Source organism: Eupeodes corollae, chromosome 2 (assembly GCF_945859685.1).
Source record: "Eupeodes corollae chromosome 2, idEupCoro1.1, whole genome shotgun sequence".
In the NCBI taxonomy this organism is placed as follows: domain Eukaryota; kingdom Metazoa; phylum Arthropoda; class Insecta; order Diptera; family Syrphidae; genus Eupeodes; species Eupeodes corollae.
The window spans coordinates 46041242-46066270 of record NC_079148.1 but is presented as its reverse complement, the minus strand read 5'-3'; the positions used below and the strand labels follow the sequence as shown (position 1 = coordinate 46066270).

General features: G+C 33.2%; 1 protein-coding gene across 1 annotated transcript in view; it reads right to left on the bottom strand.

Moving 5' to 3' along the window:
- Positions 1-25029, bottom strand: part of LOC129944143 (syntaxin-binding protein 5) — a 523142-nt gene that overhangs the window by 39487 nt on the left and 458626 nt on the right. Inside the window, exons 6-14 of the mRNA XM_056053342.1 lie at positions 13062-13125; positions 12770-12977; positions 12484-12559; positions 7717-7871; positions 7383-7564; positions 7125-7289; positions 5902-6216; positions 5684-5826; positions 5235-5415 (exon numbers count right to left, since the gene is read on the bottom strand). Coding sequence (XP_055909317.1) covers positions 5235-5415; positions 5684-5826; positions 5902-6216; positions 7125-7289; positions 7383-7564; positions 7717-7871; positions 12484-12559; positions 12770-12977; positions 13062-13125 — 1489 coding nt within the window. The remainder of the gene's footprint in view (positions 1-5234; positions 5416-5683; positions 5827-5901; positions 6217-7124; positions 7290-7382; positions 7565-7716; positions 7872-12483; positions 12560-12769; positions 12978-13061; positions 13126-25029) is intronic.

The following is a 25029-nucleotide window of genomic DNA, read 5'->3' as shown; positions in this document are numbered from 1 at the left end:
GACTCCGAACGGCTAATTTTTGAGAAAGCACTTTTTCATGACAATAGTTACTCTTGGAGAATTTGTCAATTCCTCGCAAGAGGCAGTACCCGTGAAAAGACTTTAGATGGCATAGGCAGGGATCGAACCCAAGACCTCTAGCATGACAGTCCAACGCACTAACCATCATGCCACGGGTACCACGGGTACAATTAAGTAAACAATTAGATTTAAAAGTTAATTTTTATAAAAGTTGTTCTAATTATATAAAAAGAAGTACACATTTTTGAAAACACTTCTTTTTATACATTAAGGTTTATTGTGTATGTAAGTTATATACTAATAAAAACTAAAATCCTATTTTCAAATAATTTTAGAATAAATTTCAAGATTTATACATTATTTTAAATAATCAAATTAAAAAAAAAAAAAACGTTTTTCTTCCATAATTTTGTTTGTGAAAGTTTATTATTTGCTGCTTACTTTAATTTTTGCTGTAATTTTCTATACAAATTAAAAAATTATTGTAACAACACTAATATAACAAATATTTACATTCTAACAGATGTTTAATTTATATAAATTTAAACAATATCTCAGTCTCAACTATCTTTTTATGTTTTTAGTGCAAGCTTCTATCCAAAAATTTATTTTCAATTATCAAATAATCTACAACAATTTCTCATTAAATTTTGAGAAGCCCTGAATAATTTTTACCAAGCAATAATTTTATACCAATCGATAAAGCCACTAGCAGCATACTGTAATCTATTTATTTATGTTAATTTACGATGCCTTTTATTTTGTTTTCTATTTTAATGCATTTATTTACATCTTATTAACTCTGCTAATTTATTTAAAATTTAAATTATACAAATTAATAAATGTATGTTTAAATACCTTAGTGCAAAATTATACTCAATTTTTATTTTTAAGCTCCCATTTTCTGTCTTTTAACAAAATTAAAAATATTTGATAACAATACAAAAAATAAATATAAAACCAAAACTATAATGAGGCAAATCAAACTGAATAAAATAATTGAATAAGAGCAACTGTTTTCAAAACAACAGTACAAGTACATATATATGAAACAATTTAACTGATTATTTTTAATTTAATTTAAGTAATTAATTCAATTTATTATTTTAAAAAAAAAATTGCTTGCAAATAAATTAAGTTCATACTAAATCAAATGCGTTTTCAAATATAATTTCAAATACTATATTCTTTTGATTGTTTTAAATGAAGCGAGAGTAAAGTTTTTTTTTTTTTAATGTAAATTCGTTAAAGTTTTTAAATGTTTGTTTTTCAAAATATGTAAAATAACCTAATATGCATGTAAAATTATCATGCTGAATTACACATGAAAATAGCTTTTTAACTATATGTGGAAATGCTTAATTTTGATGTAAAAAATGTACATAAGACCATCCACCAATTCTCTCGTATTTTGTCTACTTAAAACGAGAAAGAAAAGACCATGAGTTCTCTGCCAGATTTTGACATTTCCGATTTAAGTGACAGCTTATTTTACACATTCTTTATCATTTCAATTGAAGTTAATGTAGCTAGCTGTGTAATTGAAAATTGTAAGGTGTTTTCGAAAACGTTAAAAAGTTAAAGAACGTTTGATTGTTAAACGAGAGTTGATTTCTTAAAGCAGGTAACTTATCGTCATATATGGATTTAGTCTGATTGCAATAATGTTTTTAAGCCCATTTGACTTGTACGCCTTTGTCTTGAACATGTTATTCTTTAAATTAATTGATGAGTCAAAGGATTTGTTTTGCAATTGTCAAATTCTTTTTGTTATTATTTTAGTCGCTGACTTTAAAAATTTTCGATTGAAACACTTCAGAAAAAGAAGTTGAAAGTTTTGAAACTGCTTCCATAGTAAGGACTAGGGCTACTCTAGTTTGTTTCAAAAGGTTCATCTTTCATCTTTGATTATTCTGAAATGCGCTTCCAAACCATAGATTGAAGCGTTATTAATGTATCAAGCTATCAATTCGATAACAATTGGTAAACCATCGTTGAACCAGAACTTCTAACAACTTAAACTAGCAGTTAGTAACATTTTCAGAAGTTTCAAGATTAGGTTAGTTTGAAGTGGCTGCCTCATATACTGATGGAGTAGTTCACACTTAAACCAGTTGTTGACCCATTGTGATACCACACGAACCTTGAGGTCTTCTTCTGAATTCAATGAAACCAATTGAGTTCCTTACGAAACTTGAAGATTAACTATGTCAGTGTCCCGTCCCAGGTATGTCTTACATTTTTAAGCTAAAGCAGAGCATGTATAAAAGAGAAAACTGTTCTTCGTCTTCTGACGTTTCGGCAAAAGTCATTTGAGAATATGCCTAGTCGCTTACCAAGGTTAAGTTAGGTTATAGTGGCTGTCAAAGATGGAAACGGACACACTAAGACTAGTTTAATGGCCCGTTGTGATACCACATGAATCTTTAGGCTTCCTCCTAAGGTCAATGGAACCAGTTTGAGTCCCTTACGAAACGTGAGATGCTGATATGATTTAGATCGTTTAGATCGTCAAAGAAGAATTCTCCTAGGTAATTCTTGCGTTTTCGAGCCGAAGCAGGGCATGTACAGAGAAAATGAAGAGAAGTTTCATCTTCTTCATCGTCCATACAGCTTTTGCAAAAGTGGCGTGCTTTTGGAAATTTCTGTCGAATTGCAGTTGGGGATGGTGTAGTCGGTGTGCTTTGAAATTGATTCTTAATACCTAAGAATTACGGAGTGGCTAATGTTATTGTTAGTCCACTGCGACGAAGCTTTGAGGCGAATAGCAAAGCCTCACCGGACATTAAAATCGGCCTGATTACTGATGTGTACAGCCAATGCTTGATTCTGGGTTGTAAGCCCCATTGCCCCATTTATTACCGATAGCTTTTTTGCAAGAAGAGAGAGCTACAGTAGCTTTTTTGACTATTTTCTGTATGTCGCGTTTCCAATTTAGTTTTTTATCTAAGACAAGACCCAGGGTTGACAAATGGAATTTTGTATCTCCTCGAAAATAAAACTAGATCATTGCTTTATGAGTTAACGCCCAGTCCACACCGATCAGCCCAAAGTATTAGTCTGTCCAAGGCATTTTGCAAGAGTTCTTTTAACGTGTTAAGATGCTTTCCTGAAACTGCTATAGTAACGTCGTCCGTACAGGCTATCGCTCTGAAACCCTCCGCATCCAGACTAGTTAGGATTTCATTTACCACTAGGTTCCAGAGGAGAGGGGATAGAACACCACCTTGCGGTGTCTCTCTACTAACGAATCGTCTGCCAGAAGAGTTGTCCAGTTTTGAATTAATTATTCTGCTAGTAAGCAGAAGTCTCTACATTTAGAGATGTTAGTGCAGATGTTTTCACGTACCTTCGATGTCAAGGAAAGCAGCCATAGCGAACTCTTTATGATGGAGGGAATATTCGACGGTGCGTACTAAGATTTCTAACGCTGTCTCCACCGATTTATCTTTAAAGTAGGAATGTTGAGACGAAGACAGAAGTCTTGTGCCAAAACTTGCCCTTAAATTGATATCAACCATTCTTTCCAAGTTTTTAAGAAGGAATATATAGTCGCTTACCAAGCTTATTTGCAATGTTATTAAAAATTTCAAGCACCTTTAACGCTTTACATATATCTAGGGTAGATTAGGTCTTGGCTCAACAGATCGTGATTCCACCTGATATTAGTTTCTATATGAAGTTTTGAGCAGAAGCATACACGTAGAGATTAGTATGCCAGCATTATGTTGAAAAACAAAGAACTAATTTTTATCAGCTGTATAATAAAAAGATTTCAAGAAAAATACTGATTTTTAAAAGAATTATCCTAATAGTATTAAACTATAAAAGCCTTGGAAAGGTTCACCCACAGTAATTTCTAGGTCAATAGTTTTGACGAACAAAATTCGAAGGGTTCTGAGAATATTGAAAATTTGATGCACATTTTGTAGTTGATATTCCGTGAAGTTATATTAAGAGGCTATGGTTATGATCATTATATGATTTCTGAAATCGGATAGAAATAGTTAAAAGAAATTGTGTTCTTTTTAAAAAGTTCTATTTTTGTTTTCACGGGTACTGCCTCTTGTGAGGAATTGACAAATTCTCCAAGAGTAATTCTTGTCATGAAAATGTGCTTTCTCAAATTAGCCGTTCAGATTCGGCATATAAAAACCTTCCATCCCTGCAATTACTCGCACACTGGAATGGTTGACAGTTGTAAGTCACTAGGCCCTGTCACTAATTTATTTTTATTTTATAGAAAATATCTCACTAATTCAGATAAGGTGGATGGTGAAAAGTTCAAAATAATTTAATAAATTAGTTTTATAAACACCAATTAGATTATTAAATCAAAATACTTAATAATTTGTCCATCAATATACCAAACTATTTTCAGTACAAACAAATTAACACACAATAAATTTAGCCTAACAAGCGATTTCCATTTTGTACAAAAGCATTTTCATGAGCTAACATATAATAAAATTATAAAAGCATATTCTGCACAAAACTCTACTGGCAAACATAACTAAGAATAACTTCAAGTGTATGTTAAAATTTAGCTCTCAAATTGTTTATTTATTTATTTATTATATTTGATTTTTGATAATTGTTGTTGTTTCTGAAATTATTCAAATTACTACACAATGGAATAAGCCAATTTGGATATTTATAAGGCCACATTGCTTTTGGGAAATAAAGTGTTGTATTATATACTAAATATTTTTTTTGTTGGTATTTTATTTAAACTATTGCTAACATACAATTTGGTATCAATCTTCTGGTTATGCTATGACTTTTGCTGTTTTTTTCTTTTTTTTTTTAAATTTATCCACTTAAAAAGTAATAATAACTGCAAGAAGTTTGTAACTCAATTTGGGCAATAATTCGTATAATTTTATTTTCTGAGTTATTTTTCTTTTTCAAACTTTTCAGTAAGACAAATAAAAAGTTAACGAAATTAAAGGAACAAAAATATTCACTCAAAGCTACGCCGGTATATAATAAAAACCAATTTCGAAGGAATTAATAATAAAAAAAAAACGAAATATATATTTAATTAAATAAATATACATACATACATTAAAAATAATATTCAAGGAAATCAAAAATTCAAAAAAACAATCAAAGGAATTATAAATTATATTTTAAGAAACTATAATATTCTTGATCATAATGTTATGTGTATAAAAAGAGGAGCTTACGTCTAAAACGCCGCACGCACTTACCTGGTCTATACTAGGTGAACGGGTGTGTTCATCTTTATTATTATCACCACGTTTTGGACTCTTTGGCACCCGAGAATATGGATCCTGCGCTCCATATAAATCGGGACTAGCAACACTAAGGAGACAGACTTTTTGAACGGTATCGACAACAGCTAAACCGTATTCATTGCCATAAGCCATTCTAGAAATACATTAATTTTTCCAATATCAAGCTGTGAAAGCAAATTTTATCCCATTTTTTTCGTATTTTGTTTGTTTTTTTTTAAATTAAACAAATAATAATAATATTTTGTTTACAATATTAATAAGTTTCTACTCTTTTTTGGTTTCTACATTGGGGAGCAGGAGATTCTAGATATTCGATATGCAAACAATCTATGGACCTCATAACATGAACGATTTTTTTTTTTTGTCTTTTGGTTATGAAAAATGTTTAACTTTGTACTTACAGGCCATAGCTGGAATTTAAACAAAGCGATGTTATTTGTCCAGGATGACTACCCTGCGTCCAGGGTGTTAAACAAATGAGCTGCGCCTGAAAACCAGGGGGTTTTCTTTGCGCTCCTGGTCTTACCCTCAGCATGCCATCGGTCTAAGCAATTATTTTTTAATCTTGATTGTTAAAAAGTATCTAAAGGAGATTTAAATTGTTGAATTTTTTAAATACCTTTTTATCATTATCGAGGGCATCTGCAGTCTTCGGGGCTTGGCGAGGAACAAATTCACATTCAGGACTACCACCATCACCATCATCGAAACTTTCATATTTTATTGGTATTTCTAGGACCAATATTTCTGAGGTACTTTCTAATTTTCTAAACTTAAATAGTATCACGTGACCACTAGAACCGGCGATGCACAACCTTCTTGATTCAGCACAAAGTGTTATTATTTGTATACCAAGCGGATCATCGTCCGCATTATCTATAGACCGAGCTCTCGGTCGTTCAAAAATCTTTCCAGTTTTCAATTTGTATAAAATCTGTAACAATATAAAAATTAAAAAACAAACAAGATTAATATAAAAATCAAGTAAATTCAATTCATTTCAATTCCAACTGATATGATTTTCGTACTTCAAAAACGTCAAATTAGTATCAGTGATTGTCGTTTTTATGAATTTTTTAAAAATGTATTCCACCTTTTAGTTAATTTTAATGCACAGTGTTAAAAATTAAAATTGAAGCAAAAAGAAAATCCAAAAGCGTGCTACAAATATTTGTCAGGAAGTGGTAGATTTATAGTCAATTGTCAAGAAATGTTTTCCCCAAAAGAACTACTAACTAATATTTTTTTAGATGAGATAAGCTGAATTTTTCAATTTTCAGAAATGTCTCGCTTTAGAAAAAACACCTCTCTTCATTGTCGTTAATTTTGTCAACACTTACAATATAGTGATGTAAGGGTCCAGTTTAGCTATCTTTGGTTTCATCGTTGAAAGCAATCATTGGAATTTTGTTGACAGGTTGGTTAAAGCTTTCATTGAACATTTTTGTCATTGGAAACGAATCAAGCGTTTGAGGTATAAATTGATCATTGAAAAGAAAATTGATTTGTGGAAGTGAAAAGTTAACTAAAGGTTCTCAATGGAAACAATTTTATCATTGAAAAATTAAACATTAACTAGATGAAAAGTATTAGATTGTTATCAAATTAACTTCTTCTTGTTATCAAATATAACAAACTTGAATTTCTTAAATACTTTTAAGACTCATAATAAAATTTTCAATGAACGAAACCAATGATAGCTATAACTGGCACCTAAACCTCCCGAAATTTAAATTGTGCGGACGTTGAATACTATAAAATAATACAAACTGAAGTTAGTCCAACCTTCATAAAATTTTAAGATCTTGTCTTTTGATTGAAGTTGGTTTTGAAATAACACACCTGTAGTGAACCTGCTCCGGCATCCCAAAATTTAATAGTGCCATCTTGGTGGCCAGTTATCACGATTTCCGAGTAACTGCAAGATACAGGTGACCACTCTCCTCCTGATACAGGCCATTCACGATCTGAGAACCCCGTTCTCCGACTCGCAGTACTTCGACCAACCTAAAAAAAATTATTAAATTTTGTAAAAAGTAAAAACAAATATTTTTTTCAATTTAAATTTGTAAATAAAATCCAAAAAAAAGAAACACCTACGGAATAAAAAGCCGGAACTAAGTCTGATGGACAGTCAGCTAAATAAGTGCAACATGTAACAGGTGATTCATGTAAGTCCATAGGATAAGGCGATTCGAAACATGGAAAACCGGGTGTAAGTAAATCTATTAAAACTAAATCGTGTTGCAGCAGTACTGCTATGGCATATGGTTCCTGCATATCTGAAAATGGTCAGCAAAAAACATTTATGATTAGGTTGCATTTTAAAAAAACGATGATGATTTTTTTTTTCAATCAGTTTATCCATGAATCAACATAAAGTATACTCGTGTATATATATGTAGTTAACATGGATATAAATTTGAAATCTTACCACTAGACCAAGGACTCTCACAAAGGGTAATAAAATCTACAACAGGATGCTCCATTTCTAAGACTGTAGTCGATTTGCCTTGCATTACGGTAATGCAGGGCGATTTGCCACCCTTCTCCATTGACAATCCGCCCGAAAATATCGTGTATGTTTCACTGAAATGAAATATATATACGTAGGTATATAATTTAAAATCAATATAAGAATATATATTTGTACATAAGTCTTGTGACCTACTTTAAAGGAAAGCTATACATAGGGATTTCGGTGGTATGGTTGATGCCTAAAGATGGGTGGCTATGGTCCACATATGCTATGACATGGAAACGGAAGCGATGATGATTGAAGTGACGGTAATGTGAGTTTCTTATTTTTAATATATATATGACCAGGTACCGTTAGTTTATTGAAAAAATAAAACAATCCATTTTTCCTTCCAAGAAATCACTCGAAGGGCAAGTTTTTTTGTTTGAATGAGCACGGACTTAAGGGGTTTATGGTACCCTTTCTATGCCAAGACACAGCGTGAGCATTAAGAAAAGAATTGATGGTGTTTGAAAGGAGGTGTCGGTGCACAGATGTCCACTTTTTAAGTAAATAGCTCATGCGACTTGGGCTGAAATTGTGTTATGGTGGGACCGAATAATGAAATATAAACTTTCGAGTTTATATCATCAAAGCTCTAGTAACTCAGCTGAGCCCAAATCACACCAGGCAATTTGGTTATTGTTGTAAGCAAAAAATATTACCGAACAATTTGTTTGCCTTTTAACAGAACACACACTCCCTTATATTGGTTAGGCACCCACTAAGTTACTTTAAATTGCTCACTCAATCAACTTTTATAGGGGGGTTTCTCAATGGCTGCCATAGTAACGGTTTTAGCACCATATAATTTTCTTGAAATTTTCCATGACCAATTCGAACATTTGTGGGTATTCGAATTGCCATATCCTTGAAAACTTCACGAAATACATTTCTAAGTTGTTGGGAAGTATTTGAAATATTGGCATGGACCTACCATTTCACATGACATTAAAGAAAGAAGTCTAAAAACATTAAATTAAAAGATATAAGTGGCCAGTTGTGATCACCTCTTCGACAAACAGCAAGGTAAGGAAACTTTTCTTGCAGAACTGCGCGCTATTACTTGCAAAATTTCAACATTTTTTGTTGGAAATTTTATCAATTTTAGTACGTTGTTAAATCGTGTATCGTTTCATTTGTATTAATGGCGTATTTTTAGTTAATAGATAGATTTAATAGCTGTGCAAGTAAAGGGCTAATTAAAATAAAAGTTTTTGTTTTAAAAACCCGATTTTAGTTGATCTTAATTTAAAAACATTAACCTTTAAGCGTAGTAACGAGTTTTCCAATAGAAAAGTTTGATTTTGACAACTCGTGGTGGCAATATTTTTTACTCATCTCATTTTTAACTCAATAAAAAACAAAAAGTCAGCAGGTGTCGATGGTATATCCAACGTTGTACTAAGACATTTACCGATGGAAGCAATGGAAACGACAACTACAACCTGTCAAATTTTCGGTCGATAAGGCTTCTCCCGAGCATCAGCAAAGTGGCTTGCGGACAACAAAATACACTTTTCGGGTTCAAGGCGGGTCATGACACAATTCATGCTGCGTCCAAACTCGTTTCTGATATCCAATGGAATAAATCAAAACAACAATTCATAGGGCTGCTCTTGTTGATTTGGAAAAGGCCTTTGACACCGTATGGTTTGAGGGTCTTTACCTAAAACTGAGCAGGCTTGGCTTAAGTAAGCCATTTTTGTATATACTTTATGATATGCTTAACGATAGAAAGTTTGTTGTCAAAAGTGGCAATGTAACTTCTACCACAACATTCTCTATTAAAAATGGTCTACAACAGGGAGCGGTGAATTCGCCGATTCTCTTCAGCATTTACACCAGCGATCTGATAGTTAGTCTTACAAAGGCAATTGCGTACGCCGACAGGACCTAATTGCGTACAGAACTACTCGAAAGGTTGAGGTTATTAGAATTCTCTTGCAGCATGATTTCGACAAGATTCAGCGATATTGCGGCGACTGGAAACTAAAAAATGACCAGAAGTCGGAGACAATTCTGTTCCGGACTCCGTTGGCTAGGGCCACGAGGGATACGTGCAAAAATTGGCGCAAGATGGTCATCGTTGATCTTCACGGGCAGCGATTAGCGAGCAAAAGTGTTAGATCAGTATTTATATTTCGACAGACATAAAGGGTGTCCCAAAATTAACGCAAGATTTGAATTTGCCGCCGTTTGTGCAGTGACGTGTTGGCAATTCTGAAAAAAAGCAATTTGACAGCTAACAGTATTGGTTTATTAAAAATGGAGCGTTACACGATAGAACAACGTTGAAAAATTCATGGAGACTGGATCCGTTGGAGACGCCAAACACACTGGTCGTCCAAAAACAAGCCGTTCAAATGTGAATGTCGAAGCAGTGCGTGAGAGTGTTGCTGACAATCCAGGAACCTCAATTCGACGTCGTGGACAAGAATTGCAAATTTCAAGAACCTCTCTACAGCGTATACTCACCAAAGATCTGTGTCTTCATGCTTACAAAATTCAATTAACACAACAATTGAAGCCTAATTTCCATGGACAGAGAAGAGAGTTCGTTGAATGGATTATTGAACATCAGCAAATGGACCCTGATTTTTCGAGCAAAATCACCCTAAGCGATGAAGCACACATGTCATACAGCCCGTGAAACAATTTAATTACTGCATGAGACATTTCCAGGTTGTGTACTCTCTCGTTTCGGTGATAAAAATTGGCCTCCTAGATCGTGTGATTTAACACCATTAGACTTCTTTCTATGGGGTTATTTGAAATCACAAGTCTATGTCAACAAGCCCACAACCACCCGTGCATTAAAGGAGGAGATTCAACGCTGCATCAACGAAATTCAGCCACATTTATAAATTCTGCTTTGACCAGGGCCAGAAGAGCCTTCGCTCTGACGAAACGGCTGTTTTACAGCAGTCGGTTTGACCCCAGAGTTAAGGTACAGGGCCCTCATACGGCCGATGATTGTTTATGTTTGTCCTGTGTGGTTCAACGTTGCCTCTTCCCAGGTGGAAAAGTTTCAGGTGTTCAAACGGCAGTGTTTACGACGCTGTACCGGCTTAAATCGAACAGCCGAATCTTATTACGTGCACTACTATTCCAACGAGGTCCTATAAAACGGAGCTCGAACCAACAGAATTGACAATTTTGTGATAAAACTCGTTCGAGATCACATTGCAAGAGCTATGTCTTCGACCAACAATTTAAATTTCGGGGCGTTCTATCCGAACGACGAATATTTTTTTTAGAGTGCACGCTTGAGCGTATTAATTCCACTAAAGGCATTCCTCTTTTTAGACTGATGCGGTCTGACACAGGATTGATTGGCAGTTCCGTTAATTTACCACGTCAGACGACGAACCGTGGATAGGCGACTCCTGTACAATCGGGACGTCATGGCACAAGGCGGAGCAGAGCTCCTTCGGTTCAGTAGGGCTGTGTCCGAACGGGACCGAACTAATAGGGTGAAGCAGGGGAACCAGATCTTAGGGCTGAAAGGCATTAGCATTTAGTATTATTGTTTAACTTAGAGTTAAACCAGTAAGTTAGTTGTAAGTTATGGATAATAAGGCTAGTTTTATGAACTTTTGTCTAGCTTTAGGATAGTTTTAAGAAATAATGAATAAAAATGAATCAAACAAAAAAGTGCGTTGGACAGTACTTGCACACAGGAATGGTTGAGAGTTGTAAGTCACTAGGACCTATTTCTCAACGGACTATTGCGCGAAACAATTTATTTATTTTTCTGTAAAAATATCTTCTTTTAATCAGTCGCTAAATACAAATCACCATGGCAAGTTACAGCATCGGGCAGCACGTATAAATTACAAAACTGCATTCATTGTATAGTTTTGTGTGTCCATTATCCTCTAAGGTTCTCTGGTTGTCTTTTTCCATTATTTTTGCAAATACCTGCATTTAACTTTGTTTAAAAATGAGATTTTATCTTTATTGGCCGTTCTTTCCCTAAAAATGTTAACAACTAATCTAAATTAAAAATAATAAAGTAGTTTTTGCTTACAGTTTACTAATAACTTAACTGCCAAACGACCTTTTAAAAACAAATGCAAAAACATTTAAAATGCAAATTTGAATTACATAGAATTAATGCGTTTACGCAAATAATGGAATACCACCCAGTATTTCCGACGTTACCGACTTTAATATAGAATCACTTTCTATGATTAGCAGAATACTGATAAGTACTGCAAAATAAGGTTGAAAACCGTTTTGATATTTTATATAAAACCTGTTTTATTAATTTTAAAATGGAAAGCTTTTCAGAAGCGCGATAATAAGGAATTGCTCGGAGTTGCTCACGAAACTTCGTTGCCGACGACTTAGAGCAAATATTTGTTGTTTGTCCTCCCTGTCAAATAAAAGACTTTTAAATGTCAAGTCAAAGTTTGCACTTTCAGTTTAATTTATACACTTAAAGAAAACATACTGCCAGATAACCTAGTGCATGAGGGCAAATAAATAAATTATTCAGTGGCTGCAAGCTTCACTAAAAAAGCTTAAATTTCCGTAACTTTTGTAAAAAAAACTATAGTTTTGTTTCAATGCATAAGTACTTCACTTGATAAGTGTGATAATTTTACATTACTATTCAACACAAAATAAATTATTTTCCTGTATTTAAAAATAAAAGAGTAATCTTTTTTTACTCACCCCAATCGCGTTGTTTTTAAATCGACTTTATGTATTGGTTTGCAAGCCTCAGGTTTACCATCCTTGTTTGTTTTTGCTGTGAGTTGGTGAAAGCCGCAAAACATAAAACAAATTACACAAAAAAAAACAAAATCAGATTATTTAAAAGTTAATTAATCACCCAAACTGCCACATAAATGTACGTAAGCGTTTACATGTACCCAAAGTGTGGCTAAGCCGAATTCTTTGAAAGCGGAAGTTGGGTGGATTCAAAAAAAAGGAAAAGCCGAAAGGCGCATATTATTACCATGCGGAAACGAGTGTATCTGCGGTTTGGGACAAGGCCTGAGCGGCCACGTACATAGTGAACCATCGGTGTGAGATGATACAAAATGTTTTCCCTCATGGTGCCATGCAATCGATCTGACTGGTTCGGGAGATTGCCATCGGATTTCAGCACATTTATTTCTCAAGTCCCACTGTACAATAAGTCCACTTTCGAAAGCAATTAGGAGCTGTTAAAAAAGAGAAAGGGAAAATCCTTTTTTAAAAAAAAGCTCAACGTAAATTACTTGCTTTTTGTTGTCTGCTCATTTTACTTTATTGGCATCCAATGGATTATCAGATAATCCTATCACAGCCCCAGGGTGAGTTGTTCGTATACTGAAAAAAGAAAAGAAAATATAGAAATAAATTTTAATTATTATTTTATGTTGTGCACGAAACGATTAACGATAGATATGTACAAATGTGTGTATTTATAAGAACGAAGGATTTAAATTGGTTTTTTGACTACACAATAAAGTCTAGGCTTTTGAACCAACAAAAAAAATCAAACGAAGTGTTAAGAAGTCAAACGGCTGCGAGTTACATTAAGGAGCAAAGGCTTTTTTTTTTGTTTTTTTGGGAATACTCAAGTTTTTATTGGGTGTTTCGTTTTTATTGGCAATTCAGCTCTATCTAATCTCTGTGTTTTGTTTTTAAAAAAGGAACAATACAAAAACGTAGCCTTGGGAAAACATTGTACTTTTTTTCTGGGTTAATTAAACAAAATCCTTTTGAAATGCAAGTCTTTGAAATTCTTGGAAAAGTCTATCAAAATGGTTTGAATTATAATTTTACCTAAAATTCATACATTTTTGGGGATTGAAAATCGATTCCACGTCCTAGAAAAATGATTTTTAATGAAAAATGGAGCATTTTAGTAGAAAAACAAAAGTACTTGAGCATAAAGTTATTAAAATATCCAAATAAGCTTGTGATGAGAAAGTTAGAAGAAGTTTAAAGTCTTTTTTTCAAACTGTAAAGCTAACATTAGACGGTTGAAAAATGAATTAAAATTATCGCAAAAAGAATTGAAAATGAGTAGGTACATTAAAAGTGTATTCCAGTTTAAGTTCGAGAAATCTTTAAAACAAATGTCCTGAAACTTTCTGTTTTCGATTCTAGACCGTATATGATTATTCCACAGTCTGACAGCATGAGCGAAAAATTGCCAGTGCGATGTCAAACACGTACTGGCGGACGGGCGCAATGAGATAAAACGACTTGAGAAAAAATTTAGATGAATAACTTGGAATCTTTTTAAAAATAAAATTGAAAAGTAAGTTACAACATCGATGCTTGAAAAAGTTTTCAGGTTACAGCTAAAAAGTTGACGAGCCTGAAACCATCTATACAGGCTAAAAACAAATCGAGCAGTGAAATTAAATGCTACCTTTAACTTCTGAGACGAGTAAGAGTCAAGGTCTACAAACAGCTCACGTAATTACAGGCCGAAGGAGTGACTTAACCAATTTTATTTAGGTATGAGTGGGTAGAATTGATCTAATAACACTTAGTCCTCTGAGACGAGCATACATCTTTTAACAACAGTATCGACCTGGGTCTCCCAAGTTGGTATATTGTTAAAGATCAATCCTAAGTTTTTGACTTGTGTAACATAATCAGTTATGAAATTATTTAATATAACAGCAAGGAATTTTTCCGGTTTGAATTTGTTTTTCGATATTGGAAGATATTTAGTTTTTTCAGAATTAAGTTTAACCCCATTGCAGATCGATTAATCATAATATATTAACTGCAGATTATTTTAGCTATTGCATCTTTAATCATGATCTCTTACAATCTCGCACGCCAAGTTGGTTGAGGTCTTCCCCCACCTGCGTGAGCCACCTGAGTCGCGGTCTTCCTCTACTGCGTCATCCCTCGGGAATCGATTCGAAGACCTTCCGGGCTGAAGCGTTGATGTCCATTCGCTTTACATGACCCAGCCATCTAAGTTGTTGAACTTTAATTCTGTTAACTAGTACAGTGTCGCTGTATCTTCTCCTACACTCTCCATCTATACAGACAGGACCAAAAATCACATGAAGAATTTTTCACTCGAAGCATCCTAAGGCATTCTCATCTTTCTTTGACAAAGTCCAATCCTCAGCGCTAAAAATGAGAACCGGGATGATGAGTGTCTTATAGATGGTGCTTTACGATTCTCGAGAGAGGATTTTACTACCCAATTGCCATCTTAATCCAGAGAAGTTGCGATTTGTAGTCGTTGTCTGAGTTTATAGCGTTGTCTGGGTAGACAAAATCCCCAACTACCTCAAAGTTATAGCTGTTCATGGTGACGTTTTGTCCAAGATGTCGTCGTTCAATGTCTCTTAGGAAAACTAACTTCGTCAGCATAGATATGGTACTGACAAAAGGGCAAAACAGAAGGCAGATCATTACTGAACTGAGAAAACAGTAAAGGCCAAATGATTTATCCTTGCGGAACACTACACCAGTTTGAAAAGGAGGAACAACGATAGTTTAGCCTTACAAGATACGGTTTGCATACGTTTGGTAAAATATGAATAAAAAAGGTTTTAGTTGAGTCAGAGAAGTAGTTAGTTTATCACAAGCAAGATTAGAATTCACGCAAGTAGTAAATTTGTGTCTAAAGCCTGGTTATATTATCGGAACCATTAAGGAAAGATGAAACGCAATTGTGTTTAGACTGAAAACCTGAGTGCAGATGTGTCAAGAGTTGTTTGTCTTTAATATTTTGTTTTAAAGAGTTTTCAAAGTCTTTGATAAAAGAGGAAGGATAGATAACGGTCTGTGCTCCTTTTTCTTTCCTTGTTTTGAAAAGGGGATAATTTTGACATCTTCCAAGAAGTGGATATTTAGGGATTATTATAATTGTGTTGAAGATGTGAGTTATGTGAGGAATTAGTAGATGTCGGAGAATTTTAATAAAGTCATGATCAATTTGGTCAAATAAAGCGCATTTCGATTTAATAGAAAAGAATGCTTTTCTTAATTGATACTTATCTACCATATTAACCGAGAATGTGTCTATACTATCGTTCTCTGGAATTCTTGAGGACATACAACAAGGGGTTTGCGAAGCAAAGAATTTGCGATTTATATCCTTAAATTCAATATCGTCATAACAAACTTAGACATCTTTTCTCAAGCCAACGTTCCTAACTTTCTTTCGAAAAAAAAAACTTTGAAGAACGATTTGAGTTAAACTTATAAATTTAAAAATTGTATTTAGCAGATTTCCGTCGTCAACGAAAAATACTGTCAACGCGTTGACGAGCACAATGACGCTCACGTTGACTCACATTTTTGAGTCAACGCGTTAAACCTATTTTGTGACCGTATCGTCGCCGTTCTATTAAAACTCTCTTAGTCCATTTTTTGAGTGTTTGAGATATTTGCATTTAAAGTTTGAAATCAATATGCAAATTAATAGATTTTGGGAGTTTTAATTTATAATTAAAAAAATGGTGCATCGTAGAGCTTAGGGAGTTTTGAGAAAATATAAATTTTGTCACTTTTGCAAAAAAAATGGACTTAGGGAGTTATAGGTATAATGTGTGATTGGGGTACAATGCTAAGTTTTATTCGTTACTTAACAAAAATTCAACTTATCATTTTTTATAAAACAAAAAAACCTCAACACACATGTATCAAATAATTTCTTAATATCAATTTGTATTACTTCCAGAGTAATTTATGCAACAAAGAATAACGTTTTTGGTTGCATACTTCTTGAAGTTCCTTAAGTGACACTTTACAAAAGATATCATTTGCATTTTTTTCACACTCTTTCTAAGTTAAAAAACAAGTACTTTTATTACAATAAACCTCTGAATGACTAGCTCCTGATAAACTACACTCTTAGAAAAAAATTGACATCTGTGAAAAGAACATACAAAATTGCTCTTAACTGCAACAACTCAGGTCTGGGGTGTCTTAAATTTACATATAGTTTGTGACCTTTATGACCTACTCCCCTTATCTAGATTTTTAAGGTCATCAGCATAAATACAGAATTTCACTCACAGTCCCACCGTAGTCTGGTTAAAGAAAGAAAAGTCTTCTTTTTTAAAAGAAAAGAAAATTAAAATATTTTCTGTATTTCCTTAAAGCATAGAGAACACACACAATCTCTCTCCATCATGATTTTATTTAAAGGAGACATCGTTTCTTTAGGATGTCTTCACTGTCTATCTTTGAATATGTTTAACATCTCCTGTCCTTATGTTAGCTTGAAGATAGAAGAAAGGTATCTTTTTAAATGAAAATAATGTAATATGAGCAAATTTGTTTTCCTCAACCAAACTTAAGTATGAAAAACGCCCTTTGTAGGATATTCCCATAACTCTCTCAGTTCTGAGAATACATCATCTACCTACTATCATCAGGCCCCCATCCTTGTACATATGAAGCACATATAATTGAAGGCAATTGTGGAACTTCAGTGGAGCGCTTTTGAGGTTTCATCATGAATAAGCAACCAAGGAGCGTGGAATCTCTTTTATAGACTTTTATATATCGTCCACGTGACTGTCGTTCCTTGTTGAAGTCAGTCTTCTTCTTCTTCTTAGTCGTCCTAGTCGTTGTCGTCGTCATCTTCTATACATATCTTCTTTCTCACATGATGGTGGCAAAATAACAATGGTGGGACAATTCAATGCATTCATTGTGTCACAACAAACGGGATGGGTAAAAAAGACTGAAGCTTTCTGTAGCATGGTATAGTGACAGAAGCCCATATACTCCTTAGGGAAACTGCCATTAATATGCAAATGGGAAATTCCTTACGTATTACGAATTCAAATGCAAATTTGTATTCACTTCAAGAATCATCGTCGTATTTATAAAAATCTGAATGCCACCAATTCAGTTTCCTTTTTTCCTGCCTCAATATCTCTTAAATTGATAACCGAGAAATGTGCCAAATTCACTTGGGGTATAATAAATTCCCTTAGCGCAGATAAGCTACCAGCAATAAATATTTAAAAAATAAAAAGAAAGTGTACAGATACGATACAAAAAAAAAGAAAAATATTTTATTCAAAAATTAACTGCTTCCCTGAGGTTCTTAAGAAATGAGAAACGTTTTTGTCACTAAAAGACAACATTCAAAAGATTGACAACAAAAAAGTCGTTGGTTCTTTTCTTATTTTCATTTTTGAAGATAAATCGAATATAATTATGTGCATTATGTGCTTGAAAGCCTAAAATCTGTATTGTAGATGTGTATTTGCACCTGTGATAAGGAAAAAGATTCAATACAGGATTTCGGGAAAAAATCGTTGTCGTAATAAATCAAATCTGACATTATAATTTATACCTTAATCTGACTTTTCTTAAATGTCAGAACACAATACCAGCAACTGGATTTGGAGCTTTAGAACAATAGCTGCCATTTTTACGTGCCTACAATAATACTTTTTTCAAAAACATTGGGCCCAGTTTCACTTCTCTTACTTTTAATAAAAATGTCTGGTATCTTGTTTCGAGGATAATAAATTTGACAGATTTATCTCTATGTCCTATATGATCTTTTTGTTTTCTAAAATATGATCTCGAGAAATAGAAAACGAATTACATAATACGTGTCTCCAAATTTCCTCTAGCAGCGATTTAAAGCTTTTTAAACTCAATTTTCTGTCAGAGATACGTTAATAGACTTGAAAATCCTCCTTTAAAGTTGATTTCCTTGAGCAACTTAATTGTGTTCAACTTAAAGTTGTGTTATACGTTTTTTTTTTATTAAAATTTGTAAGGTATTGCATATAATTATTAAGTTTTATGTTACAGATAACTTTTAAAGTTAAAGCCTTAGTCAGTTTAGGTATTATTTCAAGTAATAATATACGCTTTGAAATCAAACGATGAATATCTCCGGTAATATTTTGTAGATACCAATCGTGTAACAATGCTATCTTTCTGAACCGAAATTAGATCTTTATAAGACACTAATCCTCGCAGTCCCCTAATTTTATGGTGCAGAAGTATGGATTTTCCCAAGAGTGAATACGAGAACGCTTTGGGCTATTTTGAAAGCAAAATTCTTCTAGTGATTTATCGTCCTTTCTGCATGGAAATAGAATGAAGGAGGAGATTAACAAAACGAACTTGGGTCATTTTAAGGGAATGAATATAATTAATGTTTTCTGCTTGGCAAATCTCCATATCAAATCCCGGCTGAGGAGGGAAGAGGACCAATAGAAAAAGATTGTGTCGCAGGTATTTACTGCATTTCAGTTTTGAATTGACAATTCGCGTTTCTTGTTTCGAAACCAACAACTTATGGCATTCCATTGGACAACATTAAGCGATTTATTTTTTTTAAAGTTTTTTTTTTTTTTTAAAGGTGTGCTGCTAGGCTAGGTTCAATATTTCACTTTCACCGGAAATGGGATTGAAATCGGTTCAAAATATATATTTAAGTTCTAAAATTCAAGACTTAAGTGTTCCAGATTCTGATTTTTTCGATTTACAAGTGATTTGAATTAGACCCAATCAACTTGGTGTGATTTGAACTTGACGAGAGGAAATTGTTAAAAATTATTAGTAGTTTTATTTGAGGGAAATAAGCATTAACTTTTGTATGGACTTAAATCGTGGGAAGTTGTAGCTTCTACTTTGTGTTTTAGAATAATGACAAAGTGTTTAAAAGGTTTCTTTTAACACACCAAATGTCATTTCTATAACATTTTGAGTATAGCAACGGTCTTTGAAAAACTTTTAAAACAATTTGATGAACTAAGAAACCAGTCTTTTCCAACCGATATTTGGAAACTGCTTATCGACAAGAACCGAAAATATCTTTAGCTGTCACGTGCACCAATACAATGCAAATAAAAAAGTCACTTATATTTTATATTTGTTTTATTGAAAAACACCATTGGTTTGGTTTGACATTTCAAGAATTAAAGGCACAAGATTACCTATAAAGGCCTAGATTCAGTGAATGGGCCTAAAAAAGATTGCAGTTGATCGGAATTTTCATACAGGAATTTTGTTTGCAACGATGTTTTCGATGTACAGTGCGTCGATGGTATGGAGAAAGTGGACAAAATTCTATTTTTTCGTAGTTAGGTTCATTTTTAGTAGCAAAATTGTTTTAAATGGTAAGTTCGCGTCATATTTATTCCCCCTGCCACGCCAACTTCTGAATATCGATTATATCTCAAGATCGACTTGAACAATTAGATTGGAAATTAGCGATCTAATTTTTTAGCTAAGTTTAGATGCACAAAAAAAGCCATGTCCACCCAGTGACACTCCCACTTTTAAAGATTCTGTTACAACATGCATTATTTATTAAAGACGAGAAAAATAAAAACAAAAAATAAATATTTCAAACATATATGTGTGTATTTATTTAAATAACAAATACTTAAGAATTCGAGTCAGATTGTTCAATATCTTCAAAACTAGAAGTAAAAGAAGGCAAAGAGGTATTAATGCATTCGCTTGTTTGAAGAAATTGAGCAATTTCTTCTTGATCTTCCTTACAAAATCTCAGCTCTTTTTTCTAAGACTAGAAATTAAAGGATCGGACCTGAGAAGCAAGGTCGTCAAATTTTCTTGGTTAGTGTTAACATGGGATGACTTTCTTGCGTGGCCAAGCCCATTTTTTCGAAATTTCTTATGTGTTGCTTCGAGAGCTTCTTCGGACAGTAAATCAATTGAGATTTCCAAAGACGATATAATGCCTGGCTAATGGATTAAAAGTTTATGCACTCTTATTGGCATGTAGTACCAACTGTAAAGCTCTGAATGTCATTCAGCGAGTAATACAGAGAATTGACTTGTATCAATAGTTAGTCCTGAAGCCGAAACTCTCAAGACTATTGAAAATTTGTATATAAACCGTTCATAAATTCCTGTAATTTCCATCGTTAACTGTGAGTTTGTTTCTTTCTTTCATCAAACACTTTCTTGTTTTCGGAGTCTTTTCCAACCTGCCATGATTAAAATGGAAGTCTGTACGCTATATGCAACAAGAATCCGAAACATTTTATCCCTGAATGAAGATTGGATAGACCAAATCGAAAGTTTTCTTCATTTAGTGGTTTTTCATGCACTTGCACCAAATTCATTTTCTAGGAGTTGCTCTACAAAGAAACCATTTTGATGCACAATTGGTGTTTGATAAAATGTTACATATGCTCCCATCAACCATTGTTAATATCAACTTAATTGAAATGTTTAAACCATATCCGTTTTTGGTTATGGTCTTGGAAGTGAGTTGTTCTATAAAAAGGACAAAAATAAATAATTTTTTCTACTGAAAAACTGATCATAAACAAATTTACCGATCTGAGATTTCATTTTGGTTTCCTCATTTCTGACAAGTTCTGGATATTCCTTATTGAACATGAACTTAATCGGACGGCAAAACATTGTAGAAGAACATCGAAGATTTTTCCATAACTCAACACCGGTACTTTCTTCGACCAATTTTAAAGGTGATAATACTACCAAAAAAGATACTCATCCGTGTTTTTTGTATCGGAAAAAAACTTGTTTATATTGGCTTGGCCGGAACCTCCGTCAAAGCCCCATTTACATGCATGTGAGAATGGCATTTGTGTCGCTCTTTACTTCAGAAAAATCGGCAATACTTCCAACAGTTTTTTCGAGAATTTTCTAAAGGTCAACAGAGGAAATGGTTTTCGAAATTTCTCTTTATTTCGAAAGCATTTGCTTTTTTAAATTTCTCAACTCTTATAAACTAGGAAATAAATCCTTATGAAAATTGTTAACTACAGATCTGAATATATTATATTTTTTTCAGAAAGATCAAGATCTAAGTAAAGATAACGTATCTTTAAGTGGTAATGTTTTTTTCCTTCGTACAAGAATCAACTTCAATGCCAGAGGAACGTTCGGAAACTTCCGCAGCGAAGCTTAGCTCTTCAGATGAATTGGAAACTAAAAGATTCGCAATTCTTCTTTATTTCATTATTATCTAAAAATGGAGTTTGTGGTCATGCTGACAGGAAGTTTAAAATTATTACTAAGCCAAGCCTCTTGTCACTTCTTGAAAAGAGCATGATTCCTTGAACATAGCTCCATTTCCGTTCAAAGTTTCCCTCTCAATTTTTAATGTTGGACCTTAAATTATTTTGTATTGTAACGGGACAGTTACTTACCCTAAAGTCAGTCAAAATTGAAGTTAAAATATTTTCAATTCTCGATATTTGTCGAAAGAAATCAATTTTTGAATTTTTTAAAGACCAAAAGTAGCATGAAAACTTTGCTATTCCTTAAAGTTAAATATCTATTTTTAAAGTTCTTTAAAACTTTGTAAAACTTTTTTCAAAAGCCTAACTTAAGTGAAAAAATTCATTTAAAGTAGGTGTTCTTGAAATTATTTCCCTAAAACCACAAATTACTTCAAAGATTAAATTTAACTAGTCATACCTGTTCTTAACGATTTTATTATTTATAATAATTGCAACAAAAAATTGTAATCAATAACTTTTACTCGTATTTCACCAGCTGAACCAAATGGGGCTACATGTAAACCACTATTTACAATGCAACCTTGACCAAAATTTTTTTATATGCTCTAAACAAAACTACTAATGTTCTTATAAAAAAATAAAAACAACAAAGAAATGTGTATAAATGAAAAAAAAATTGCATTTTTTTTTTAATTTTTGTCCACTAGTCATCTCACTGTGAGAAGGCGCATAATGTCACACAGGTCGTGTGACAATTGATTTATAGGAGGTAACGTTTCTTAAATGCATAATTTCTATAGGACCGACTATAAAGCAAGATTTTTTCAAAAAAAGAAAATTTCACCTCAAACATAATCTTATTGTCAAAAAGATGGATAAATGCAAAAATTTAATACATCACTGATTTTTTTAATTGTATTAAATTTGTTAAGGCTAAATAAAAGATGTTCCAAATTAATGCACGGAAAAGTATTTAACTTTTATTATTTTCTGCATCTTTGGACAGCTTTAATTTTCAACAATAAACAAACACATTTAAATCTTGTACAATTTTGAGGCATTCCAATTACAGGGTGATTTTTTTTAGGTTAGGATTTTCATGCATTAGTATTTGACAGATCACGCGGGATTTCAGACATGGTGTCAAAGAGAAAGATGCTCAGTATGCTTTGACATTTCATCATGAATAGACTTACTAACGAGCAACGCTTGCAAACCATTGAATTTTAGTACCAAAATCAGTGTTCGGTTCGAAATGTGTTTCGCGCTTTACGTCCGATTTATGGTCTACATAATCGACCAAGTGAGCAAACAATTAATGCATTGTGACCAAGTTTCGCACTCAGTTTACTTTATTGGACATTAAACCAACCACACGAATGCGTACAGTGCGTACAGAAGAGAATATTGCGTCTGTTTCTGAGAATGTTGCTGAAGACCGTGAAATGTCGATTCGTCGCCGTTCGCAGCAATTGGGTTTGTGTTATTCGACCACATGGAAGATTTTACGCAAAGACCTTGGTGTAAAACCGTATAAAATATAGCTCGTGCAAGAACTGAAGCCGAACGATCTGCCACAACGTCGAATTTTCAGTGAATGGGCCCTAGAAAAGTTGGCAGAAAATCCGCTTTTTTATCGACAAATTTTGTTCAGCGATGAGGCTCATTTCTGGTTGAATGGCTACGTAAATAAGCAAAATTGCCGCATTTGGAGTGAACAGCAACCAGAAGCCGTTCAAGAACTGCCCATGCATCCCGAAAAATGCACTGTTTGGTGTGGTTTGTGCGCTGGTGGAATCATTGGACCGTATTTTTTCAAAGATGCTGTTGGACGCAACGTTACGGTGAATGGCGATCGCTATCGTTCAATGCTAACGAACTTTTTGTTCCCAAAAATGGAAGAACTTAACTTGGTTGACATGTGGTTTCAACAAGATGGCGCTACATGCCACACAGCTCGCGATTCTATGGCCATTTTGAGGGAAAACTTCGGAGAACAATTCATCTCAAGAAATGGACCGGTAAGTTGGCCACCAAGATCATGCGATTTGACGCCTTTAGACTATTTTTTGTGGGGCTACGTCAAGTCTTAAGTCTACAGAAATAAGCCAGCAACTATTCCAGCTTTGGAAGACAACATTTCCGAAGAAATTCGGGCTATTCCGGCCGAAATGCTCGAAAAAGTTACCCAAAATTGGACTTTCCGAATGGACCACCTAAGACGCAGCCGCGGTCAACATTTAAATGAAATTATCTTCAAAAAGTAAATGTCATGGACCAATCTAACGTTTCAAATAAAGAATCGATGAGATTTTGCAAATTGTATGCGTTTTTTTTTTTAAAGTTTTCAAGCTCTTAAAAAATCACCGTTTATTTATGACAAATGACGATGGGCATAATATAAGTCGAAATAGGTCAGAGTTGAACCTTCTGAGAAGTTTATAGTACATTTTAGTATTTATGGGCTTATTGTTAATTAAAATTTAATGAATAATTAGAATATAATGTTAAAATATTAAAACATTGCATTTATCTAGTTTAAAATACCAAATCTTCTTTTGAATTATAAATATTAAATAATTGCATGGAACATTTTTAAAATCCTCTTAAAATGTTTAATCTTATAATACTGCACAATAATATGTTTAATTTTCATTAACTAACCTCAAATTTGTTAATTTTTTTTTAATTTTCATAAAAACCGATTGCAGGTATTTTTATTTGTATTTATACTTAAAAATTCTATGTCTATGTGAAGGTAAATCTAAAGGTAACGAAAAAAGCCATAAAAACAAAAAAAAAACTCGAAAGGTAAAAATATAGTCAACTTAATAAAAGAATATATAAAACAATGGATTTGAATAAAAGCATTTGCCAAAATTATACTTTAATACCTTATGAATAAATAACCCATAAAAAGTACCTTATTCTATACGAAATTTCAAAATATCAGTGAAAAAGTTGAATTTTGTGTTTTTTTTGTTGATTTTATTAAAATCCATGAAAAACCTTTCGCTTACGAATATATAGTTAAAAACTTTAACACAAAAACCAACATTTTATCGCCAGTGGTTTTGTATACTCGTAGTCGGAGTAGTATTTAACTTTATAAAGAAAAATTGAAAATTTTAACCAAGCTTTACGGCTTCGAATTAAATTTGTATCTATCTATAACCGAAAAATGTTTTACGACTTTGATCCATCAAAGGAAAAGGTTTTAATCTTTTTCCGTATCCGTATATTTGAATGTATATGTATATCCGTTGTCGTTGAAAACTCAAATTGAATTTCAAAAGGAGAACAA